The 22,159-nt window shown below is 35.7% G+C and overlaps 2 protein-coding genes across 2 annotated transcripts; one reads left to right on the forward strand and one right to left on the reverse strand.

Annotated features, from left to right (window-relative positions):
• The first annotated feature begins 5,600 nt into the window (after positions 1 to 5,600).
• Positions 5,601 to 8,962, forward strand: LOC147517141 (F-box protein SKIP23-like). Its single transcript, XM_086589523.1, has 2 exons — positions 5,601 to 7,159; positions 8,708 to 8,962. Exon 1 carries the CDS (start codon positions 5,827 to 5,829, stop codon positions 7,132 to 7,134), a length of 1,308 nt encoding a protein of 435 aa, XP_086445649.1. The 5' UTR covers positions 5,601 to 5,826; the 3' UTR covers positions 7,135 to 7,159; positions 8,708 to 8,962.
• A 627-nt stretch (positions 8,963 to 9,589) lies between these two features.
• On the reverse strand, positions 9,590 to 16,412 carry LOC147517142 (ABC subfamily C protein). Its single transcript, XM_086589521.1, has 4 exons — positions 15,163 to 16,412; positions 11,734 to 11,912; positions 10,988 to 11,182; positions 9,590 to 10,091 (listed from the first exon to the last, which is right to left on the reverse strand). The coding sequence occupies exons 1-4, from the start codon at positions 16,349 to 16,351 to the stop codon at positions 9,963 to 9,965; spliced, it is 1,692 nt and encodes a 563-aa protein (XP_086445647.1). The 5' UTR covers positions 16,352 to 16,412; the 3' UTR covers positions 9,590 to 9,962.
• Between the last annotated feature and the right edge of the window lie 5,747 nt (positions 16,413 to 22,159).

Genomic DNA, 22,159 nt, shown 5'->3' on the forward strand with positions numbered 1-22,159 from the left:
TAGTTTGAAGTAGTTTGAATATTAGAGTCTATGTTCTATGTTAGAGTCTCTGTTTAAAGTTTGTGTTCTATGTTAGAGTCTCTGTTCTATGTTGCTTCAATGATTCAAGTGTTTTTTGTTTAGAGTGTTTTGAACAACAACAACAACAACAATACTACAACTCTTTCAATTAGACTTCAAACATGAAACTTACAACTTCAAACATGAAAGTTACAACTTCAACTTCAACTTCGAACTTCAAACTTCAAACTACACTACTGATGATTAAACTAAACCAAATACAAACATTTCAAACTACCCTTTTCCCTTTCACAGTCACTTGTGTTTCAAATCCTTCACACAAATTATCCACTTCAATTTGAACACAAACTTTGGACTTCCCATTAGAACTCCTTATAAATGAGCCCCCACACCCCAACTTGAGAAGACAACTGACTAGGCTTTTGCTTGGGCATTGACTCCTTTAGAGCATCCTTCATCCATTGAAAACTCTGGCATTTTAGGCAACTTAAAAACCCTTGACCCCATGAATGAGGTTGTTGTGAAGTTTTCACAAAACGACCTGTATTGCATCTTTTGCAAGGAGAGCCAATCCAAGGGCATCTATCATACCAATGATCAAGCTTTCCACATGAGAAGCAAGCACGAGCCTAAAATTAACAGTATGCAACTTTAATTAGTTTTCCATTGCCACCTGAATTAAGGTACAAAGTCGAGGAAATACCTTCTCCATTTGTGCTTTGGTGCTTTGGACGAGACAAGTTCACCACAACCTCCCATTTGTGTTTTGAACGAGTCAATTGCATCCATTTCCAGTTACAGATGCGTCTCCTACTTATAGATGGAAGAGCCCAACGTTAAAATCTAACGGTCTGATTCTGCATCAACCAATTTATGAACAATTGATTTCACTTCACAGGATGCTGACATGTGGCACATGAGGGAAAATGATTTAGGGTAGTTTGGTCAATTCAAGTTAGCAAGGGTATTGGGTGTCATTTAGGAAAAATATTTGAGTTCATTGGATTAAATGAGAGGGATGATGCCACCTGTCAATTTGCAAGCTTTTGGTCTTGATAGAGTCAATGGGCATTTTCGTCATTTTGCGTGCTCAAAGGTAAATGTGTCTTTACACATACACAAAACAGAAAGAGTTGAGTCGGCTGTGAAATTGGGGACGTAAGTCTAATATGTGAAGAACTGGGGATGAAAATCTAATTCGATAAGTTGGTGGGGACGTAAGTCTAAAAAACTATTAAAACAATGTTTGAGACATGAGTGCCTACATTTGGTTGTCGATTTTGGCTCTGGCTTTTCCATGCGATACTTCCCATAGTCTTATTCTAGTTTTCTGGGAGACTATTCGAAATACCTATACAGTTGCATCCACTCATAACAGGCGCAGAGGACCTGTTCAAACAAATATCATCTGAATCTTATGATCTTGAGAAAAGTCAGTAGTTCCACGTAATTAATTATATTGTTACAATTCTCTTCTTGGTAATATATATTTCTACTCACCCCAAGTCCCCAAGGCTTTGCTAGAGGGTTTGGAAATCACGAATCAGTTTATTGACTCAAACTCCTTTAGAACCAGATCTCGTTGCTAGTGATAGAATGGTTCTTAAAGCAAGTCCAATGGAGGGCTGCAAAAAGGAGCTGCTAAAGTATTGCTACCTACGGACGATAGATCCGTCTTTCGAAACTTAATTATATCAACTGCTAGATGAGGCCATAAATTTGACTGGGTATATCACACCAGTCAAATTTAGAAGCCTTTTAGCATCCCCATTGAAATGGTTATATGATGTACCCCATTGGACTTGCTCTTATAGGCCGCCAAAAGTATATAGGTTCAAGGGGGAATTCATAGCAAGTCTAATGGAGGGCTGCTAAACCCTTACCACATAGGATTTTTAGGGTTTTTACCTTGCCGACCAAATATGGCAAGCCAAAACCTTGAATTTCATTCCAATCGCCATTTTTTGTTTTGAAGTGCTAAATGATACGGTCGACACATTTTCTGCCGTCCGTTAATTATTTTGTAACTTAAGTCGAATTTTTTTTTGGACAAAGAACACAGTTTCTAGCGTCCATCGAAATTTAACACACGGATGACATAAGCTTTGTACACCGTCTCCCGAAACTTATTATGGCTGTTGCTAGACAAGGCCACAAATTTGGCTGGATCACACCAACCAAATTTAAAACTCTTCTAGCAACCCATTGGAATGACATTTTGGTGTTTGGATGCTATATAGCTCTTTAGCAGCCCATGTAGCACCCCATTGGATTTGCTCTCATATAGAGTGGGAAATCTAAGAAGTATATGTGGGTCTTTGTTCAAGATTTATTCTTGCTTCTGCAAATTGTTGGCAACTTATTGTGGCAAATCCATTGGAGATGCCTTAGGAAATTAACTACATTGGGATAGCATCAATAAGGCTTCTTCAATTCCTCATATCTATATCTATATACTAAAGTAGAGACCTCTAAAAGAGATTTTTCTCTCTCTTATGTAGCACTCTAATATGAGAGATAACATTTTTTTCTCTCCTATGTGGCACTCTAATATAAAAGATAGTCTTTTCTAAAAACCTACAATCCCACTTACATGGAACCTCTTTGGAGAGTTTGAGTGTATTTCTAATTCTTATATTTTGAGAGTTTGAGTGTATTTTCAATTCTTATATATTTGATCAAATAATAAAATTGCTAAAAAATAGGTAATTTGTAGAAGGTAATTTCCTATTACGAATCAAACACTTTTAATGTTCCAATTCTTATATATATTTGATCAAATAAAAAAAATTGATAAAAAATAAGTGATTTGTAGAAGCTAATTCTCTATTACAAATCATACACTTTTAGTGCCTATGATAAAACACTGACTTATTTCGAATATATCCTTAACGCGACCTCAAAAATACTACATATTCTTCAGTTAATAAGTTATAGAGTGTAAAATCAGCTTCCGACGGTTCCCCACATTCTCTAAGGACTATGTGAGATATACTGAATTAGAACACTCAAAATGTTATTCGCATAACCCTTTCATATACCTAGAATTTGCATTTGTTGTTGGTTATTAACTTCTTAAGAAGTAGACCAATATACTTCCCGAGTAAGTGCCTGAATACCCATCACGCACTCTCACATTTTTAACATATGCATTTTTCCTCCTTTTCGTTTTTCTTTCTTGGATCTCATTCTGATTTTCAAATACATGCAGGCTACAATATGATAATACATATTGAAAGTCTAGACCTGTAAAAAAAACACCGGCTTATTATAAAGGGATACTTTTATTTACACATTTGATTTATGCTTCTTTGTATGGTATTGTTTCTTTAGACAATCTAATGATATGATATATCTAATAAGCATCCAAATACAACCTCTAACATACATACACTCGATTCAGAAAATGTCAAAGTTAACACGAGATCAAATGCCAAGGTGCAAACTTTCCCAAGTTCTTTCTCATTAATGTAGAGAACTGTGTTTCTATCAGTTTAAGAACACTATGAAAAGATTGAACGATCACCAATAGTCATATTTGGAAGACAGGTAGATGTAATGTATGGTTATGCATGTGATGTTGTTTTTCTATTCAATGTATATAGAGCAATAGAGTACGTTTATATGTGAATCCATAGAGCTTTTTCCATCACAATAAGAGCTGACTATAACAATCTAGATTTTGTATTCGGATATCATCAGGAAACACAGATGAACTCAAAAGCAAAATTGTATTTGGCACTTGGGACAGTTTCTTTTATGGCCCAAATGGTAAGCAAAACCTTAAGTATATGTACTTAACTAATTTCATTTATAAACAATACATTGGCTTTCTTTGAACTAAATATATACAACCTTTTTACATTTCATTTTAGCTCCTGGAACAGAAATTAGAACTGACTCTTATAACAAATACAGGATACAATGAGTGAAATCACTTCATTCAGGAGTGAGGATTAAATTAACTGATCGAGGCGGATGCCTTTGGTTTCCTAAGTTTTGTTATTTTTTTTCCTGAGTACAAGAAGATGGGATAGTGCTAAAAATAAATTTTCAAAATTTGTGCTCATTCTGAGTGCAGGAAAAATGTGATAGTGCTAAAATATATGGATTAGGATGCTTATAGAATGTCTATATCTTGGAGTAAGATCCTGCTAAATATGTTTCACCCCTCTAACTTCATAAATGGGTGTGGATGCTTATAGAATGTCCATATCATCATAGAGTAGGATCTTGCCAAGTTGTATAATAATATGATGTCTTATATGAGCTATTCTTGGTATTGCATAAGAAAGTTATTATTGATTTTGCATTGTAATGAACATTTCAAAGAGATGGAACTACAGTTGAACTTACAATAGCTCAATAACATTTATTCGATACGCAACAAACTTTGGTTGCAAACAGAGCCACCTAAACATTTTTTTGGTTGTAGGAATTTTAATAATTTTGGTGTAAAATATATCAAAGTTTAAAAATTCTTACGAGTGCTCTACTGATAATTGATGGATGATAATTCTTTGGTCCAAAAGAGTGAAGAGTGTTCGTGTGAATTATTGTTATACTTATTTTTGTGACACTTTATTGATACTATCAAACTTAACCCTTTCAACATTAGTACAATATTGGAAGAACTTTGTAGTACTATTTCTTCATCCGAACTTTATTTTGCAATGTGATTGCAGAAACATTGAGAATCGATAAATCTATTATAAGAAATAAGAAAAAAAATTGGAAATGTAGAATAAGATAGAATATTTGAGCATTTTATTGTAAGTTCAAGGTGTGTGTTAGAAGCTTCAAATTTGGAAAGAGAATGTTATTTGAAAGACACACTCTTCTTCCATTCATTTGATTATTAGATTGTTCAAATCTGAAAATTAATGGTCATTACTCATTTTACCCACCCAATCTTACATTAACACTATGACATATTCACATTGACGAAATACATAATATTCTCTGTTGTTCATGTTGGAATTAAATAAGAATATTTTATATGTATACAAACAATCACCTAGAAAAAGATAAAATACTTGGGAAAGTATTCTAAGTAGGTGAACACATTTTCTTGAAATATAATTTTTTTTGTATTCATCAATTCATCGTAGAACACGTTCATGTGATAAATTTTTTCAAGTGGGAGTAGTGTATTCTTTGAGGATATGGAAACAATCAATCCGTTTTAGTGATTTGATAGATATTTTAGTAATTTGTACATATTATTACGTAAGCTGAGCGGTGATGATTTACCGCTAAATCACTATAAATCTAAGAAAACTATTATACAAGCTAGATCGAGTTTAAGATAATATTATTTGAAAATTACGGATTAATATTCTAAACCACAAAGTGAAGAGGTTATTTCAATTTGATCTCTTAGTTTCCAAGTACGTATGCACTATAATCGCTGCTCATTAACGTATTTCGATTTATTTTCAATAAAAATATATTCTGATTCGAAAATTTGAGTGAGACATTTTGTAAAGTTTTTTCAGCAGACAAAGTCCAAGATCTAGTTTATGTCTATTTGAGAGCTCGACGGCGAAAGACTTCAGTTGGGAGTGTATGTTAGTAACGATGCCAACAATTTGCGGAAGCTTGTGGGCAGCCATTGGCATTGGCAGCGGTCTTTTCGTACCTGGATTTATGTGGTGTAAAAGCCTCTTGGGCAGAACTAAAAAGGCCTACTGAAAAAGGAATTCTACTACAGTTCCAACAACTTTCCCAATTCCATGTCCGCTTCACAGTTGAAAGGGCAGTGGTGTTTTTAGACGCTGCTGCAATTCTGTTGAGGGTTTAGAAATGAAACGAGGTTTTCTCCTCTCGTCACCCAAACCAAAACACAAACAACTATTCTCAACGACTCCCAACACTGATCCCTGGTCATCACAACTACCCCAACACATTCTATACTTAATACCAAAAAAAATAGACACTCTAAACGACCTTATACGTTTCAGTTGCGTTTGTAAAACATGGAGACTATCTGCACTACCTTTACTTCCTTCAAACCTTTTTAATAAACCATGGCTTATAGTCCCATACACAAATGACCACGTCAGCAAAACCGGAACAGCATGTGACAAAACACTTGGTTTTTTCGACCTTTCCACTCGTCAACTTTACAAAGTTGACTTACCAGAAATAGCCAATCATCGTATCTGTGGTTCTTGTCGTGGTGGATGGCTTGTTACTGTTAATTCATTTGGTGATATTCAGTTGTTACATCCTTTTACTAGGAAAGTAATAAGTCTTGCACCGGTTACGGCACTCCCTGGTGTTGTTAGTTGTTATTATAATGAGAGACAGAATCTTGTTTACGATGTTAAGAATTATGGCTCACTTTGTACTATTGCCTCCAATTGTATGCGTGAGTTTTATATATACAAGGCTGTAATGTTACCTTGGGCTGGTGTTGTTATGGTGGTTCACGGGTTGAATAAGATGTTGGCGTTTTGTAAGGTTAGTGATGAGAACAAGAAATGGATTTCTGTTCAAGGCGTTTGTGAGGGGAACTTTAATGATGTTACTATTTTTAAAGGAGAGTTTTATGCGGTGAAGAATAATGGAAGTGTTTGGGTTGTTCATGGTGGTTTTGATACTTCTTCCAGTCCATTTGTTAAGTTTGTTATTGGCCAACCAGATAACTGGGGGTATTATAAGAAGTACTTGGTTGAAGCCAAGGGAGAATTGTTTTTGTTAGATAGGGTTCGATACCCACTAGAACCTGGTGATGATGAAGCTGATCGGACATTGGTGTTCTCGATTAAGAAATTAATAGAATGGAATGGGCCTAAGTTTGTGAGTGTTAATTATATTGGCAAGGACTGTGCTGTGTTTGTAGGATGCAACGATTCGTTTGCTTGTTTAACTTCAGATGTTCCTGACTGCAAAGGGAACTCTATTTATTTCACTGATGACTTTGTGGATGGAGTTTCTAATATGAATAATGTGAATATTGGTAGCATTTTGGAAAACTTTGTCAACGAACCAATTGCTCGCCAGGACATTGGTGTATGGGATATGACAGCTGATGTTTTTGACAGATTGATCTATCCAAGTGCTTCCAAGTTAATGAATCCTCCACCTGTCTGGTTCACGACAAACTGACACTAGCAGATTATGTTATTACGAGGTGAGGTTGAATTGAATTGTTTTACTTAAGAGATTGCTCACTTGTATCTAATATTCTACTAATTTTTGGGGGCTCTGACTATGACTTATTCACACTTATTATATGTTTGAGAATATAATCGGATCATTTACAGTTTTGTTTATTATGTGCTCTTATCGAAAAGCAAAATATAAACAGCACTTCTATATGTCCTTATTATAAAAGAAGTTCCTCAATATATGGGGGTATGGGTCTAATGTTCTCTTCGATGGTTGTTTTATGTTTATTTCAATCTTGTGTTCTGTATATTTGTTGTCTCCTTTAATTAATGTAGGTAAACTCGACCTGCTTAAGTTAATATGGAGATCGAAAACCTGGAAAGTTAATTAATTTCAGCTTCTCCGTTCATTTATGACTTACTGAGAGGATTTTTTACCACGAGAGAAAATATTTTAAATATGAAGAATGATTAGTGTTCTGATGCTTTCTCCCTTCAGAAGTACTGACTGTATTTCTCCCTCCAGAAGTACTGACTGTAAGATTACAAATCAAATTGGATGTCTTTGGTTTGTTATTGTTAAGGTGTTGAGATCTCTTCAACAGAGTATTTTGTTTTTATGTGCAAGAGTTAATAATATTAAACACTTTTCCACAGACAAAATAAGGGTTTAGGGTTTATGGAAAAGTGTTTAATATTGTAGACATTTAGGGGTTTTAGCTTCTTTTTGCACTGTCTCCACCTTTGCCGTGGAGGCTTGCTTAAGTTAAATGCTTGAACTACAAGTCAGGAATCGGGCTCAATCCAAAGTTTCCTCCAGCCTCTTTCCACTGCCAATTCCATACTTCAAATCATTGGTAGAGATTCTGCCAAGTTGTTAGTGTTTTCCTCCATAGAACTGGGTAAATATTTCCACTAGAGCCTCTAAAAGTTGCTTGAGTAGAAGTCAATGCAGGGTTTCCCATATGGATCGCAAGCTTTGTTCACTAGTTTTTCAGACCTAAATTGGTATTTGAGTGAAAACTAATTGAGAAGTAATACACTATGTAACTTATCAAAATACTTACTGTAGGATGGGTCGTTTAGACTCTACATTTCTCCGTATACCTTATCAATATCATGAAGAAAAAGAAGAAAAAATGGCGGAAATTACTTGGTTTTTGATAACTCTAGTTATAATCAGCAGTGATCCGTTCATGCTTTCAATTTTGGGGTTTTTGAAGATGTTCTTCTTGAATTTTTTCTCCCCCTTTTTAAAAGTTGTTCCTTTCATCCGGATCTACTATCTGTCGTATCTATTATGTTTTTGTTTTTGTTTTTCAGTTTTTGGTTAAGGTTTCAAGTTCTAGACTTGTAGATCCATTTCAATCAATCTGTTGTGAATTTGTTTGAGTTTATTCTACTGCTGCTGTTTTTAACTTCAATTATACGGAATTTGGTTCTTCTCTCTGGCCCTTCTAATCTCCTGGTGTGTAGATGCCATGAGAAATGAATTTGTCGGGCCACCACCACGCCTCCGTAGTTGGGGTATTTCCTTTTGATATACTAATCTGACATTTTTACTGGTACAGAGTTGCTTGCTTTGTGCTTTGTCGGAGATGGAGATTCATGATTCCCACATAGTAGTGGCTGATGCTGTGGTGGTAAGAATGGATCCGGCAAGGCGGTTCAGCATTTTGATGGTGGTTCTACTTGGCTTTGGCCAATCTTATATGGTGTTTATGGTTATGTTTCTTTTTGTAATCCATGTAATTTTTGGCCTTGATACCTGTTTGTACATTATTGTTTTATTATGTTATAATATTAATAGGGTGATTATCGAAAAACAGATTAAGAGTTCACTGACACTGTACTTTAAGATTGATGAACTGGATTGACACCCTTATCACATACTGACACCAATTTTAAGAGAGGTGATATGCCAAAAATTATTGTGCGCAGTCCCTCTTGTTCCCAGTCTTCGTTTTCAAAGGAGACCTCCTAACTATACTTATATCTTCTGCTGTCACTGGCTTTCAGTTCAGAAGCTGATGATAAGAAAGACAACATTCTTTTTGACTTTAGTAAAGCGATGATGGGTGTAGGTTCAGGTCTTGGTGACTGACCTTCAGGCCTTTCCAGAGGTGCTTCGAACGTTTTGATTTGGTGTTAGTTTGGTGGATGTACATGGAACGCTCTATGTTTGCTAATGGCTGACCAAAGGAGAAGCTTTTGATTTGGTGTTAGTTTGGTGGATATACATCGAACGCTCTATATTTGCTGATGGCCGACAAAAGGAGAAGTTGTTGGGGTTTGTCTAGATAGGTTTATTGTTATTCATCTTTGCTTTGACTCATGTAATTTTTTATGGCTTGTGAGATGTTTGTTGTAATCTTTGGTTCATATCATGAATACAAAAGTGGTTTATCGAAAATAATAATAATAATAATAATAATAATAATAATAAAAATAAAAATAAAAATAAAAAATTGATAGGTGTAAGCCGTATGATTCTTCTTTTGCTTTGTAACTTTGAAGAAAATTAGTTAACACCATTGTATGTCTATCGAATAAAAAAACGTGATTGAACAACCATTTAGGTGAAAGTGTGAAACTATAACTTGTGGCCCCGTGGTTGAATCGCATTAAGCCAGAATTATAGTGCAGGGCTTGACATATCCAAGCTGGCACTGCTTTCGGGATCCCATAGGTAGGCGGCCTTTCAACTAATGCACACTAAATATTTGTCCATGCAATACTCGCTGCTTAGTTGCTCAGGCAATTTATGGTATGAAGGCCCCAGTAATGCTTCTTCTTTTCTTCAAACGTCTATCTTCTTCACTCTGATCACTGCTTTATAAGGGTGCGCAGGGTCATCTCAACATCTACAAGCGGTTGACCAGCATAGAGCTGAAGCTGTCCTTTTCTCAAAACAATTATTTTCATGGTCATTGTCTCCACTTCATCTCTGAGTTCCTGAAACAAGAAACAAAATCCGCAAACAAAAAGAATGTTAGGAGAAAAAAATGATTCATGTAACAACTGAATAAAAGTATTGAAGGATAAACATTTGTTTTCTCACTGACAATCTAAATTGTGGATCTATATACCTGCCAACAAATGAGTCTAGTAACTTAGTTGCCCAAATATAATTCAAGTCGATCCATGTCAATGGATGAGTCCTAAACAATAACGACAGATTTATAGGACCAGTCAACGAAATAATAGTCTAAGTTTCATTTATCTTTTACTTTGAACGGTATGGGATGGGATACTGTATAGATAACATACAAAAGCAACTAGGGAAAAACAAAAACAAATATAGAAATCCTCTGGACCACTAATCCACCACAAGAGCTTCACTATGCACAGGAGTGCACAGCTCATCAAAGACACCCATCTGAACGCAAAAGCCCCGAAAGAAGTGTCACACCAGTCCTCCCATATCTTGGACCAAAGGAAGGAAACATCCTTTGATCAAAATAACAACATCCTCCACGGATGTCGATCTATAATCAAATTGTGCCCTTCATTATGTTGTCTAAGTTTTCATGAGACTGATAAAGACAGAAATATATATTAGTTTATAGATATAGTGAGCAGAACTAGGGATCATTTTTCTGAATGAAAAGCATCTAGGGTCCTTACAAGAATGTCGATCTATAATCAAATTGTGCCCTTCATTATGTTGTCTAAGTTTTCATGAGACTGATAAAGACAGAAATATATATTAATTTATAGATATAGTGAGCAGAACTAGGGATCATTTTTCTGAATGAAAAGCATCTGGGGTCCTTACAAGAATGGGATGATATATTAGATAGGCATGTTTATGAATTATAATCCAATATCTTTACGCCTATGTTACTTACTTTAATTGACAGAGGAACAACATCAGCTTTGAGATCACCCAATTCGTCGAAAAAAGCTTCCAGTATATAACAGAAATTAGAGGCATCACGTTGGTCTTCAAACGCTACAATATAAGATGGGGAACCATCATCCATTTTCAAAGAATATAGTCCTCCAGGTCCGTCACTTTCAGAACTTCTACGCAGAAGAATTGCCTGATGAACAGAAAACAGAAAGAAGATAGCCATTAGTGGCAAATTTTATTAAAAGAGCCTATTACAAGTTAAAATACATTGTCATGAAATACAGCCTTATAACTTCATAGATTTATTAGAAATAACAGATCCACATTTGAATGGTATCTGAAACATAAATGAGACAAATTATACTATCTTGAATAAAGTAAATGGGGACATATTGCACCATTAGGTCTTCATCATCTAATAGAAATAATCAGCTGAACAATGTTAGGCGCTAGTCATGGTCTCTTGAAAAATAATGCATCGGCCCAGATGGTTCACAACTTCACATATAATTTGGAATTCAGTGTCACAAGATAAATGAGCACATAAGCATGCATTTGGACGGAAGTAAAAGAGTTATACAAGATGCTTTTACATGGGCACCTTCATATTGTACTCACGAGCCAACACAAATGGCAATCTCTCCTTGAGTTTATTTAATATTCTATTGGCATGTAAACTGATTCTATAACAAGCAAATGCAAATGCAAATTCAAGCTAATGGGGGAAATACTGATACATACTAGAGCATAAGGAAGACTCAACCACCATGCGTCATTCTCAATATATTCTTGCTTATCTCTCGCGTTGTCGACTACTTCTTTAAATTGAACATTTGTTTTGGGGATTGGAGAGCTCTTTGTCTTCATCTTGTTTGAATCTCTTGGCTCTACCAATTCTTCTTTACTTTCTCGAACAACGCCTATATCATAACAGTAACAGAAAAGTTAAATATGTCCATGAAAGTGTCAAATCTTGTACTCTAACTAAGAAATGATCACTATCATTTTTTCAGTTTATACTTCTCTTCATACACAATTACCATGAAATAAAGCGGCAGAAAACACTAGAAGAATACGTCGAGCTAGCAGATGACTTGATGGTTAGGCAATTCCAGGACAACTCTTTCATTTATTATCATAATATCAACAATGTTGGATGAGATATCCCACTGAGATACAACATGGGCAAACTATATAACAAGAAATATACAACTATACAAGGACAAACTGTTGCTTAGAAGAAGAACAATAAAAAAGGAGAAACTGGGATCATGCTTGGCCAAGCAAGGAATCCCTTCTAAACGGTCACCGAAGGGTGTGTCTCTCCAATCCCCCAAAACTTCGATCAAAGGAAAGTGAACCATTTGATTAATATAATCATCTTTGCCATAAACATCAAAGTGTCTCCTATTTCTTTCTAGTTCCAGGACATCAACTTGCTTAATAATACTTGTTGTGAATATAAAACAAATATTGATTTCAGATCACACCGTAAAACTAAACAAAACATACCTCTTTTTTTTAGCAGTAAAAGGTATTTATTTATTCCAAGACAAGATAAAAATTACAAAAGGTTATGCACACCCTAAACAAAAGATACCCTTCAAGTTCACATAACAATGTTATCCAATTACAAACGAAGTCTTGAAATCTTAAGTCCTTGAACCGCCACACCCTCAGACCAATTGTAGAGTACTTCTTTGATCTCCAACAAGACTTTAAATGCTTCATTGGCCTTTTGCTCAAATATTATCCGATTTCTTTCATTCCATAGAACCCAAACCATTTCTCTAGATAGGTGCTCCGCAATCCACCTTGACTTTGGCGATAGAGCATGTTTTATCATGTCCCCACAAAGTGCATCCTCGATTATAGTCGACAGTGTCCAAGGCTTGCTGAATGAAGCGAAAAGTACCTCCCACATCCTCTTAGCAAAATAACACCGGATGAAGGTATGATCAACATCCTCTCCAATTATTCCACAAAAAGGGCATTTATTATCAATATCCATTCCTTTAGCGATTGGCTCATCTACGGTTTGAACCCTCCTTAGAAACATTATCCAAGTGAAGAATGCCACCTTTAAAGGAATAGAAGGCATCTAAATCCTCCTATATGGAAAATCCACTATAACCTCTTGGGTTTCAACACTCTTCTCGTATGATTCTTGGTGAGAACCACATACATAGATTTCACTGTGAACACTTCGTTTTTATCCCACCAACAAAGTTGTGCATCTTCTTCCCCAAACTTATCCCACTCTTGATAAATAGTGCCCAAGAAGTTCACGAAACTTGATACCTCCCAATCATTTAGCCCCCTTCTCAAAGTAACTTCCCATTCCATCCTATTCACGCTTCTTCTAGCATCTTATCTTGGCATTTGTGTGTGTCACAAGATCATATATAGTGGCATATTGCTCACAAAGTGGTCTCTCTTCTTCTAGCCATGTGTCATGCCAAAAAGATATGGAACTATTCTCCACCTGGTAGTAGAATAACCTCTTTGGAAGAAATTTCCCACCCATTCATGATGCTCCACTATAGTGTAATACCATTAGGCCCTTGAGGTTGCTTCAGTTTCCATTTATTTTCCCCCTCCCCGTATTTAACTATTACCCTCCCTCAAAGATTTTCCTTTTCTTCTCCGTATCTCCACAACCATTGTGGTAACAATGCTTCCTCATAGCAAATAAATACTTACATCCAAGACCTTATATCCAACACCCCCTTCTTCCTTACTAAGGCAAAGCTTATCCCATCTAACCCAATGAATCTTCCTCTTATCCTCACTACTTCCCCACACAAATCTTCTAAACACCATCTCTAATTGGTCATTCACACCTTTAGTAATATGAAAAAGAGAATCCTAATAGTTGTTATAAATAAATTGACACCCATTTATACAAAGACAACCCTTTCTGAGATTGTGACTGGACGACATGTATTTCTTCATTGTTCATTTGATTTCCTACTTCTTTTTGGATAAGTAACAAACACGCTTTATTACCATCTTAATAGGCTAAAACCAATATCTTGGTGTCAACAACGAAGATGCAATTTTACCTCCCCCAGATGAAGAAGGATCAAATTTTCACCTCTAAATTCATAAAGTCACGCCTTCAATTCCAACTACATTCACACAAAAATTTCAACAGTAACAATCTACTAAACTTATCTGTGCATTCCCACATTTTCTAGCTACATTAAGATAAAGTCTTCAACATATAAAACTTTGTATATGAAACTATTTAAAACAAACAATATGATCTTCAATCCTTACCAAACCTGGAATTGTTTTTCTCAGTTTCATCGCATACCTTGCCTACCTTGCCTTGTGTTAAATACTATGTTTTTTCCATTAAAAAGTTGAAGCCTACTTAAGGAATGAGAAAAAAGAACACAAAATCTAATTGTGTTCATATGATTTAACAACTATATGACAGATTGCCTTTTTAGTTTATAGAACATAAAACCCCTGACAAACACAGTAACATGGTGCCTGGGCGTTTGTGGCAGTCCCCTGCCTCACCTCCCGTAAGGCCTTTGACAGCATAGTCAGAGACTAAGTACAGAATCTGGCTTTGGTCACTCCGTGACAACAAGGTGTTATTTGTGTGTTTTTTAAAAGTTTTTTCAGTGAGAAAAAATCAAAACCAAAAGAGGACTCAATTAAGGGCTTTATCCACTCTTTTAAATCAATTAGTGAGACCGAATTGACCCACTATAAGGGTTTTATGCTGCTTATTGCTTAATTTGGTAGATTGGACAAGCTTTGAATTAGACAATTAGATTAAATTTAGTGGAGAATGTTAATTTCCAATCAAAAAAAAAATGTTAATTTTCAATTGTAAAGGTATATTTAGAATTTTTTGTTTGACGTAATCTTCATGTATCCGTATTCCGTATCTGCGTGTGCGTGTGCATGTGCATGTCAGGCTGTATCTGTGTCATGTGTCAGTGTCTGTGCTTATAGATTCTAATTACATTCACAAAAGAATTTCATCAATAAAAATCTACTAAACCTATATGTGCATTCTCTATTGAGTTAAGGCTTAAGTCAGCCATTGCGTTTCCACATTTTCTAACTACATTAAGATAAAGACTTCAACAAATTAAAATTTAGTGTATGTAACACTTGAAAACAAACACTGTGATCTTGAATCCTTACCAGACCTGGAATTTCTTTTCTCAGTTTTCATCCCTTCCACTTTTTTCAAACTCTTCCCTGTGGACACCAGCTTTGTACCACAACTCTTTTCCTCATCTTTTCTTGCTAACTTCAACAAAGTTTTCACTTCATTCTCATGTGTACTCCCATGTGAACCACCATTTGGTAGGTTGACCGACATTCCTCGAGCTGAATTCTTTATAACATCTTTCCTGAATTCCGCATCTTGAGACCCACTACTTCTATCATTTCCATCACTCAAATTATGATTCTTAACACCCGGAAATCCTTTGGGACTATTTCGAGGTTTAGAAGAATCACTTTTGAACTTCAACTTCTTCTTAAACACTAGATTCTCGTCTTTTGAATTTCCATTCAAACGCCCCAGCTCTTTCTCATTCTTAACCTCATTTATACTATTATTCAAATAACCAACTTTTGCTACGGGCAACTTCTCCCGAAGTGAACGAAGTCTTTTTTCTAACTTATTTAACTTCCCATCCACTTCTTTCTGAATATTAGTATTAACCTTAGTAACAACAGATTTTGATACACTTACATCAGACACTGACTCATTACTACTACTCAACTTCTTTGCTTCAATCTCTCTAACTTCCCTAGCCATTGCTCTAATTTCAACAATCTTTTCCTTCACACCCAGCTCATCAACATAACCAACACTCTCATTACATTCAACTTCCATTTTCTCCCCACTTAACATTTCCTCATTTTCATCCTTATTCTTATCAACATCACCAGACCTCAAAATCCAAACGGTAATAACAGTTTGAACTACAAAAAGGCCAACTAAATAAAACACAAGCTCAACCACTGACCTTTTACTAATAACAGGTTCCATCTCAGGGGCAGCTGAAACTTGGACATTATCCAAAGCTAGCTCAACATTCTCTTCTTCTTCTTCTTCTTCTTCTTGTTCAATCAAAGTTTCAATCTTTTCGATATTTTGAGGAGTGGGCACTTGTTGTTGAGGATTGAGGAGAGGGGTATAAGTTGGAAAAGGTTTTGTTAGTGTTTTTAAAAGTTTTGGACGTAAGTGGTTTTTTCTCTTTGTGGGTTTTGAGTAGAGGGGGAGTGAAGAAATGGTTTTTCTGGTTATGAGGACTGAGCTAGGTGAAGAAGGTGGAAATGTAGTGGTGGAAGCAGAGTGGGGGCAATGGGCAAACGCCATTGCTGTGAGTACGAAAAAAACAGGTTGCTTCTCTGGGAAAGATGGTCAATGACTAAAAAAGTCGGAATGACCGAGATATTAGATGCTGTCTCGAGATTCGGTGATATGCTGACGTCAGCACCAGTTGAAATGGCAACGCGACATTTTAAAAGGTCGGATTGTTCGATTAGCCACTCGTCTCACTGAACCTAACTGGCTAAGAACCACCATGGCACCATGTACTCTATTGACTACAATTGAAAGTTTGAAACCAAATGTCTTCTCCTCACAAATGTCTCCTAGCTAGGTGATTTAGATATCATTTGAGAGGTTGAAATTTGTTGCACTTGAGCTTTCATGTCCTTTTATTTGTTTACGGAATGAAGTGCACACCCTTTAAAGATTCCACAGCTTTAAAACACCAAAAAATTAAATAGGAGACTTCATCTCTGTTTAGGGAATGAAATGCCTCTAGCTAGAATTAGAAAGTGACTAAAAGTCTAAAATGCACAATATAAGTAGAGGTTTCAAGCTTATATCTAAGATATGAGGTCCTTTGAAGTCAAAAAACCAATCCATACTTTAAATAGCATTAGTGAAATGATAGGTTATTGAGCTCTGAGAGAGAAATATTTGTTTGTTTCCTTGTAAACAAAGCAAAGCAAACCAACAGTTGCAGAGTATTGCTGTTCAGAAGACTTGAATGAAAACAAGTAAATTTGGTAAGGTGCACACAATGTAAACTGTGATGTCAACAGCATGACCATTTCAACATTGCTGCATCATTACTAACACTAGCAAATTGTGTGTGCTATGCACGTTGATGATAAGGAATATATATATTGGAGGATATGTGATAAATGTTAAAAAAAACACCATTGAAGTGTTAGTGATTATGGCGAACTTGTGAACTATCACAACTATACGAATTGATAAGGAAGGAGCCACTGAGTTTTAATAATTGAGCTAATAGATTGATCTGTCTAGACGAGAGCCTCTCCTGCGGGCCAAAGCAGCTCTTCCCCCTTCCTCTTCAGATCTAGTAAAAAAAACCCTAGATCTGATCTGTTTTAACTTTCGCCTGATCCATTTTTGGGTTTCCTCTTTCCACAAATCTTCTCCTCAACTTCTGTAGTGTCTCATTGCTGTTGTGATGAAGAAGAAAAAGAAAAAAAAGGAGCTTGGTTGTTTCTATGGGTTTTTCTAACCCATAGAATGATCGGCATAGATCGTTTGGATCAAAAGTTGTGGTCTTTGGGGTTTATGGTTTCTACTTTGTGGAAAGCCACCACCCCCTTTTTGCAGGCTAGTTCTTTGTTGAAGATCCAAAACAAGTACGATCTCAGTTTCCTCTTTCCAGTTTTATTAAGGTGTTATTTGGTTGGCAGCATCAAGTCAGATATACATGGTTGGACATTTCTCATACGATGTCGGAGGTGTAATTGGATTCTTTTGCTTGTAACTGGTTGTGGTTGCCTTCAGTGTTGGTTGGGCAGGAGTGAGGTTCTTTCCAGTTATCTTCTCCCTTTCTGGATTGCTGGTTTGGGGGGTTTTATAGTCAGGCCACCACCCCTTTGTAAGGTTCTTGGTGAGGCTCACCTTCTAGGTGGAGCTAATCTGCCGCTGTCACAGAGTTTATTGCTTTGTGGTTTGGAAACTTTTGGGTCTTCATCTTGGGGGAATCAGAACTCGTGGTTGATTAGTGCTGGAGCAACTCGGGTGGGAAAGAAGCATGGGTTGAAGATTTCAGATTCGTGTTGGTGTTGGGAGTTCGCAAGGGAATCTATCTCAAACATACTTGGATGTTTGTGTTTTTTTCTTGTATTTGATTTACTATTTCTTTTATGTATTTTTGTTAGTTGTATGTTCTGTAAGTTACTATCTTTTTAATTAATGAAATGTGGTTTTATCGGAAAAAAAAAGATAAGGACATTGTAATAACTGATAACAGAAAATAACCTGGATATAAAAAGTTTGTAAGAGATTTTGTTTACATTTACAGAGTGAGTGACCACTGAAATAATTTTATAGTCTGTCACATGGCTCTAGCAAAGGTTATGTCACTAATGCTTACACTTATTCGTGAGGATTTGAAAAGGCATAATTTTCTACTTCTTCACATCGAAGGCAACAACAGATAGACGACCTTATGGAGGGATTTTTTAACCTTTTAACTAAATTTACAACGTCTGGAAACTTTCCTGTATTTCGTTCACCATTCCGATTATATATCTCAACATAACCATCTTTCTGTATATGAGCATGCTCATCGTCATGCTTATATTCACATGTGAATTTTGTACCTGGCCTGGAACTTATCAAGAATCTAAGAGATTCCTTTAGTTGGTTTGGATAGCATAGATCCAATAGGGACACAAGGAGTAAACCTACATGACTCTGAGAGCTTCAACACACCACTTTCTAGAAGAGCAAGAGTGATTCTATCAAAGTCAGGAAATTCTGAGCACACTTTCTTTACAATCTTGCAACTTCTTCAGGAGAAGACTTAAAATGAAGTTGTGCAGGAGGTCGATTTTCAGAATAAACAGCTGCTTGCCCTAAAACAACTAAGACAGTTTGCTCCCCTAAGTCGATTCCCAACTTTGACAGAAGTAGACGAATTATATACTGTGGTCCACTCCACAATCCGTACCAGATTTAAGAAGTCTCTCGATATGGCTTCTTTTCTATACTTGACTATCTTTCCCAGATTCATTGGCAACGGTGGGAAATGTATTCAAAACTTTGACAACAGTTAATGGAGCAGGCTTGTAATTGAATCGCTCAAGCTGTGACGAACACCTTTCCTTGACAAAACCGCCTAAATCGCAACATTTCTTGACTTTGATAAGAGAAGGCTTACGGATACCAAGCTCTTCTTTAATGTGCTTCTCTGAAATCTTGTAAGTTTTAGCTACTGCCTTGATAAGATCAAAATTACCGATGCAAAGCTCTACACTTGAAAAAAAAGTGGCAATCTTGTTACTCGAAAGGTAAACAACAGCTGTCAGATCATTCGGTGTGGTAGTAATGACAATCCGAAAGCGTTACAAAGAATTTCAGTCATCTTCATTCGACTTGATTTATTTATTACCATATACCAAATCGAAAACCTGGGCAAGAAACAAAAAACAGCACTGATTCTCCCTCATTCCAGAATGCAGCAGAATTAGTATCGAAATCTGCAGGATTTTTCTCCAACTGAATGATACCTTGTCCAATCCTTTCCTGTTCAATATTGAGTGAATGAGGTTCATTTTAAGAAGGCCTTGGAGTGGTGGATTCTTTAGGTTTTTGGTTGTCTAACTTTGGTCTCTTGGATGATGGTGAAGAAGTATGGGATGATGGTTAAGAAGTATGGGATGATGGTTGTTTGTGTGCTTGAGCTCGAGCAGCAGCCATGAGAACAACATTAGCATTAGCAGAAGACATTGTAGCCTCAAGAGAAGTCACAATGCAAAGCAAAGGTGTCGATGCATACCTACAATGCAAACTCACATGGACGGTTATGTTGCTATAGCGAAAAAAAAAAATCCATGTCCAAATGTCAAATTACCTGTAATAGAGGTAGCAGATCTCGTAAAATTATGTCTAATTTAATAGATTTTACACTAAAAATTATTAAAGCGATCAAAATCAAACAAAAGGGAAAAAATTAAAGACGATGATTTTGCGTGAAGAACAGCTACTTTCATAATATCTTTTCACAAACACTTAAAATCCTATTTGAAAGCCATGTGAAAAGGTGGATAGATACAATCTATTGTCACATCATCCATATGAACTATCAAAACCACATTCATGTAAAACGGTTCACCCAAAAAAAAGTAAAAATTGGTCCAACATCGACCACAGATCTACTGTGAATAAAGGATGGTAGCGTGTTTGTTTGAGAAAAAAATAAAATAAAAAACTGATTACCAAATACTTCCTTATATTCTCGGTCTTTTTACCTAACTACCTAAGTAAGTCAAATTTGATTGCACAATCTACTACAATACCAATTTTACAAAATACCTTTTTATCATTTTTTGTTTTTACAAAATACTTCCAACCATATAGCAATTTGATGTGCATTCCATAGCTAATTAATTCACATTAAAGTTGAATAAATAAACAAAATAAATGGTGCAGAGGAATAATGATTGCCTTAAGACTTGGAAGCAAGCAAAGATTTTGATTTCTTCAAGCCTAAATGTAGTTGGCATGTAATACTGCAGAAAAATAGGTGCTACTTGTGGCACGACCTATGTTTCCCATCAATATAAGCTGGTACATCTAACTGAGTTAAAAGCGCGACTTCACCCCATCAAAACTGAACCTTGGGTCCGAATAGCCCGAACCAGGAATGCCTTTACAATTCAAACCCCTCGTCCGTATGAACCATTTCAGTTCAGAGATACTTCCTTATATTCTCGGTCTTTTTACCTAACTACCTAAGTAAGTCAAATTTGATTGCACAATCTACTACAATACCAATTTTACAAAATACCTTTTTATCATTTTTTGTTTTTACAAAATACTTCCAGCCATATAGCAATTTGATGTGCATTCCATAGCTAATTAATTCACATTAAAGTTGAATAAATAAACAAAATAAATGGTGCAGAGGAATAATGATTGCCTTAAGACTTGGAAGCAAGCAAAGATTTTGATTTCTTCAGCCTAAATGTAGTTGGCATGTAATATCACTTGAAAAAATAGGTGCTACTTGTGGCACGACCTATGTTTCCCATCAATATAAGCCGGTACATCTAACCGAAGTTAAAAGCGACTTCACCCCATCAAAATCAACCTTTGGGTCCGAATAGCCCAACCAGAATGCCTTTACAATTCAAACCCCTCACCAGATGAACCATTTCAGTTCGTAGATGAGTTTACCGCTGGCTTAGTCTCACATATAAATGTTACCGAAAACTGTGTGAACATAATTCTCCACACAATTTTGATTTCTAAAATTTTACATAAATAACGACAAATTTATACAATAGCCAAAAATTATTTTCTGACGGTAACCTCAATCTATAGTTACACTAAAGCCCACAATAATATAAACAATACTTCATGTAATATAACTTTGGTTCTTTGTTCAAAAATATCAAGTTCATGTGTTGAGGCTCTTAAAATATAGATGAAAATTAAACCACCCTCCAAACAAAAGATGCAAGTGAAAGGTGCAAGTGGTCAAGTACACGTACTGTTCTAAAGTTTAAATGTATTGGTAAACCTAGTTTTCATTATTCCAATCATGGAAAAGTTGGAGAGAGAAATCATAGAAAAATTGGAAAGAGAAGGAAAAGAAGATACCCAGGATTCAAATCAGGCTATATATTTGAAACCACTTGAGAAATACATAAACTAATGCCTTTTTACTTTAGCAATGTCGAAGCCCTTACACATACCATCAAATATCAATCAATATGTGAATCATTAATCTTGTTCCTGATGCACATTAAAGTTTGAGTTTTGACCCGAATAAACTAAAATCCAAAATTGTTTCGACTATGCAAAATAAGAAAATTTGCAAACAAACATGTGATAAAAGAGCAATTCATGACATCTGATTTTGTGGTTACTCATGTCAGAATCACAGTATATAACTTAGCTTAAAGAACAATCTGTCAGCAACTAAAGTAAATTTATATGCCTGTGACTAACAAAATTTTAATAGTACCTCCATTTTTTTATTTTTTTTTCCATCTATATGGTTTTTGATCTCCTCAACCAATACTTGAAAATCTCAGCCATTCCTTGACTGAGATGAGTCTAGGACATATACATGAAAAAACTAAGCTCATATATACATGGAAAACTCCAAGACCAAGTTGA

This window comes from Coptis chinensis, chromosome 2 (genome assembly GCF_015680905.1).
Source record: "Coptis chinensis isolate HL-2020 chromosome 2, ASM1568090v1, whole genome shotgun sequence".
In the NCBI taxonomy this organism is placed as follows: domain Eukaryota; kingdom Viridiplantae; phylum Streptophyta; class Magnoliopsida; order Ranunculales; family Ranunculaceae; genus Coptis; species Coptis chinensis.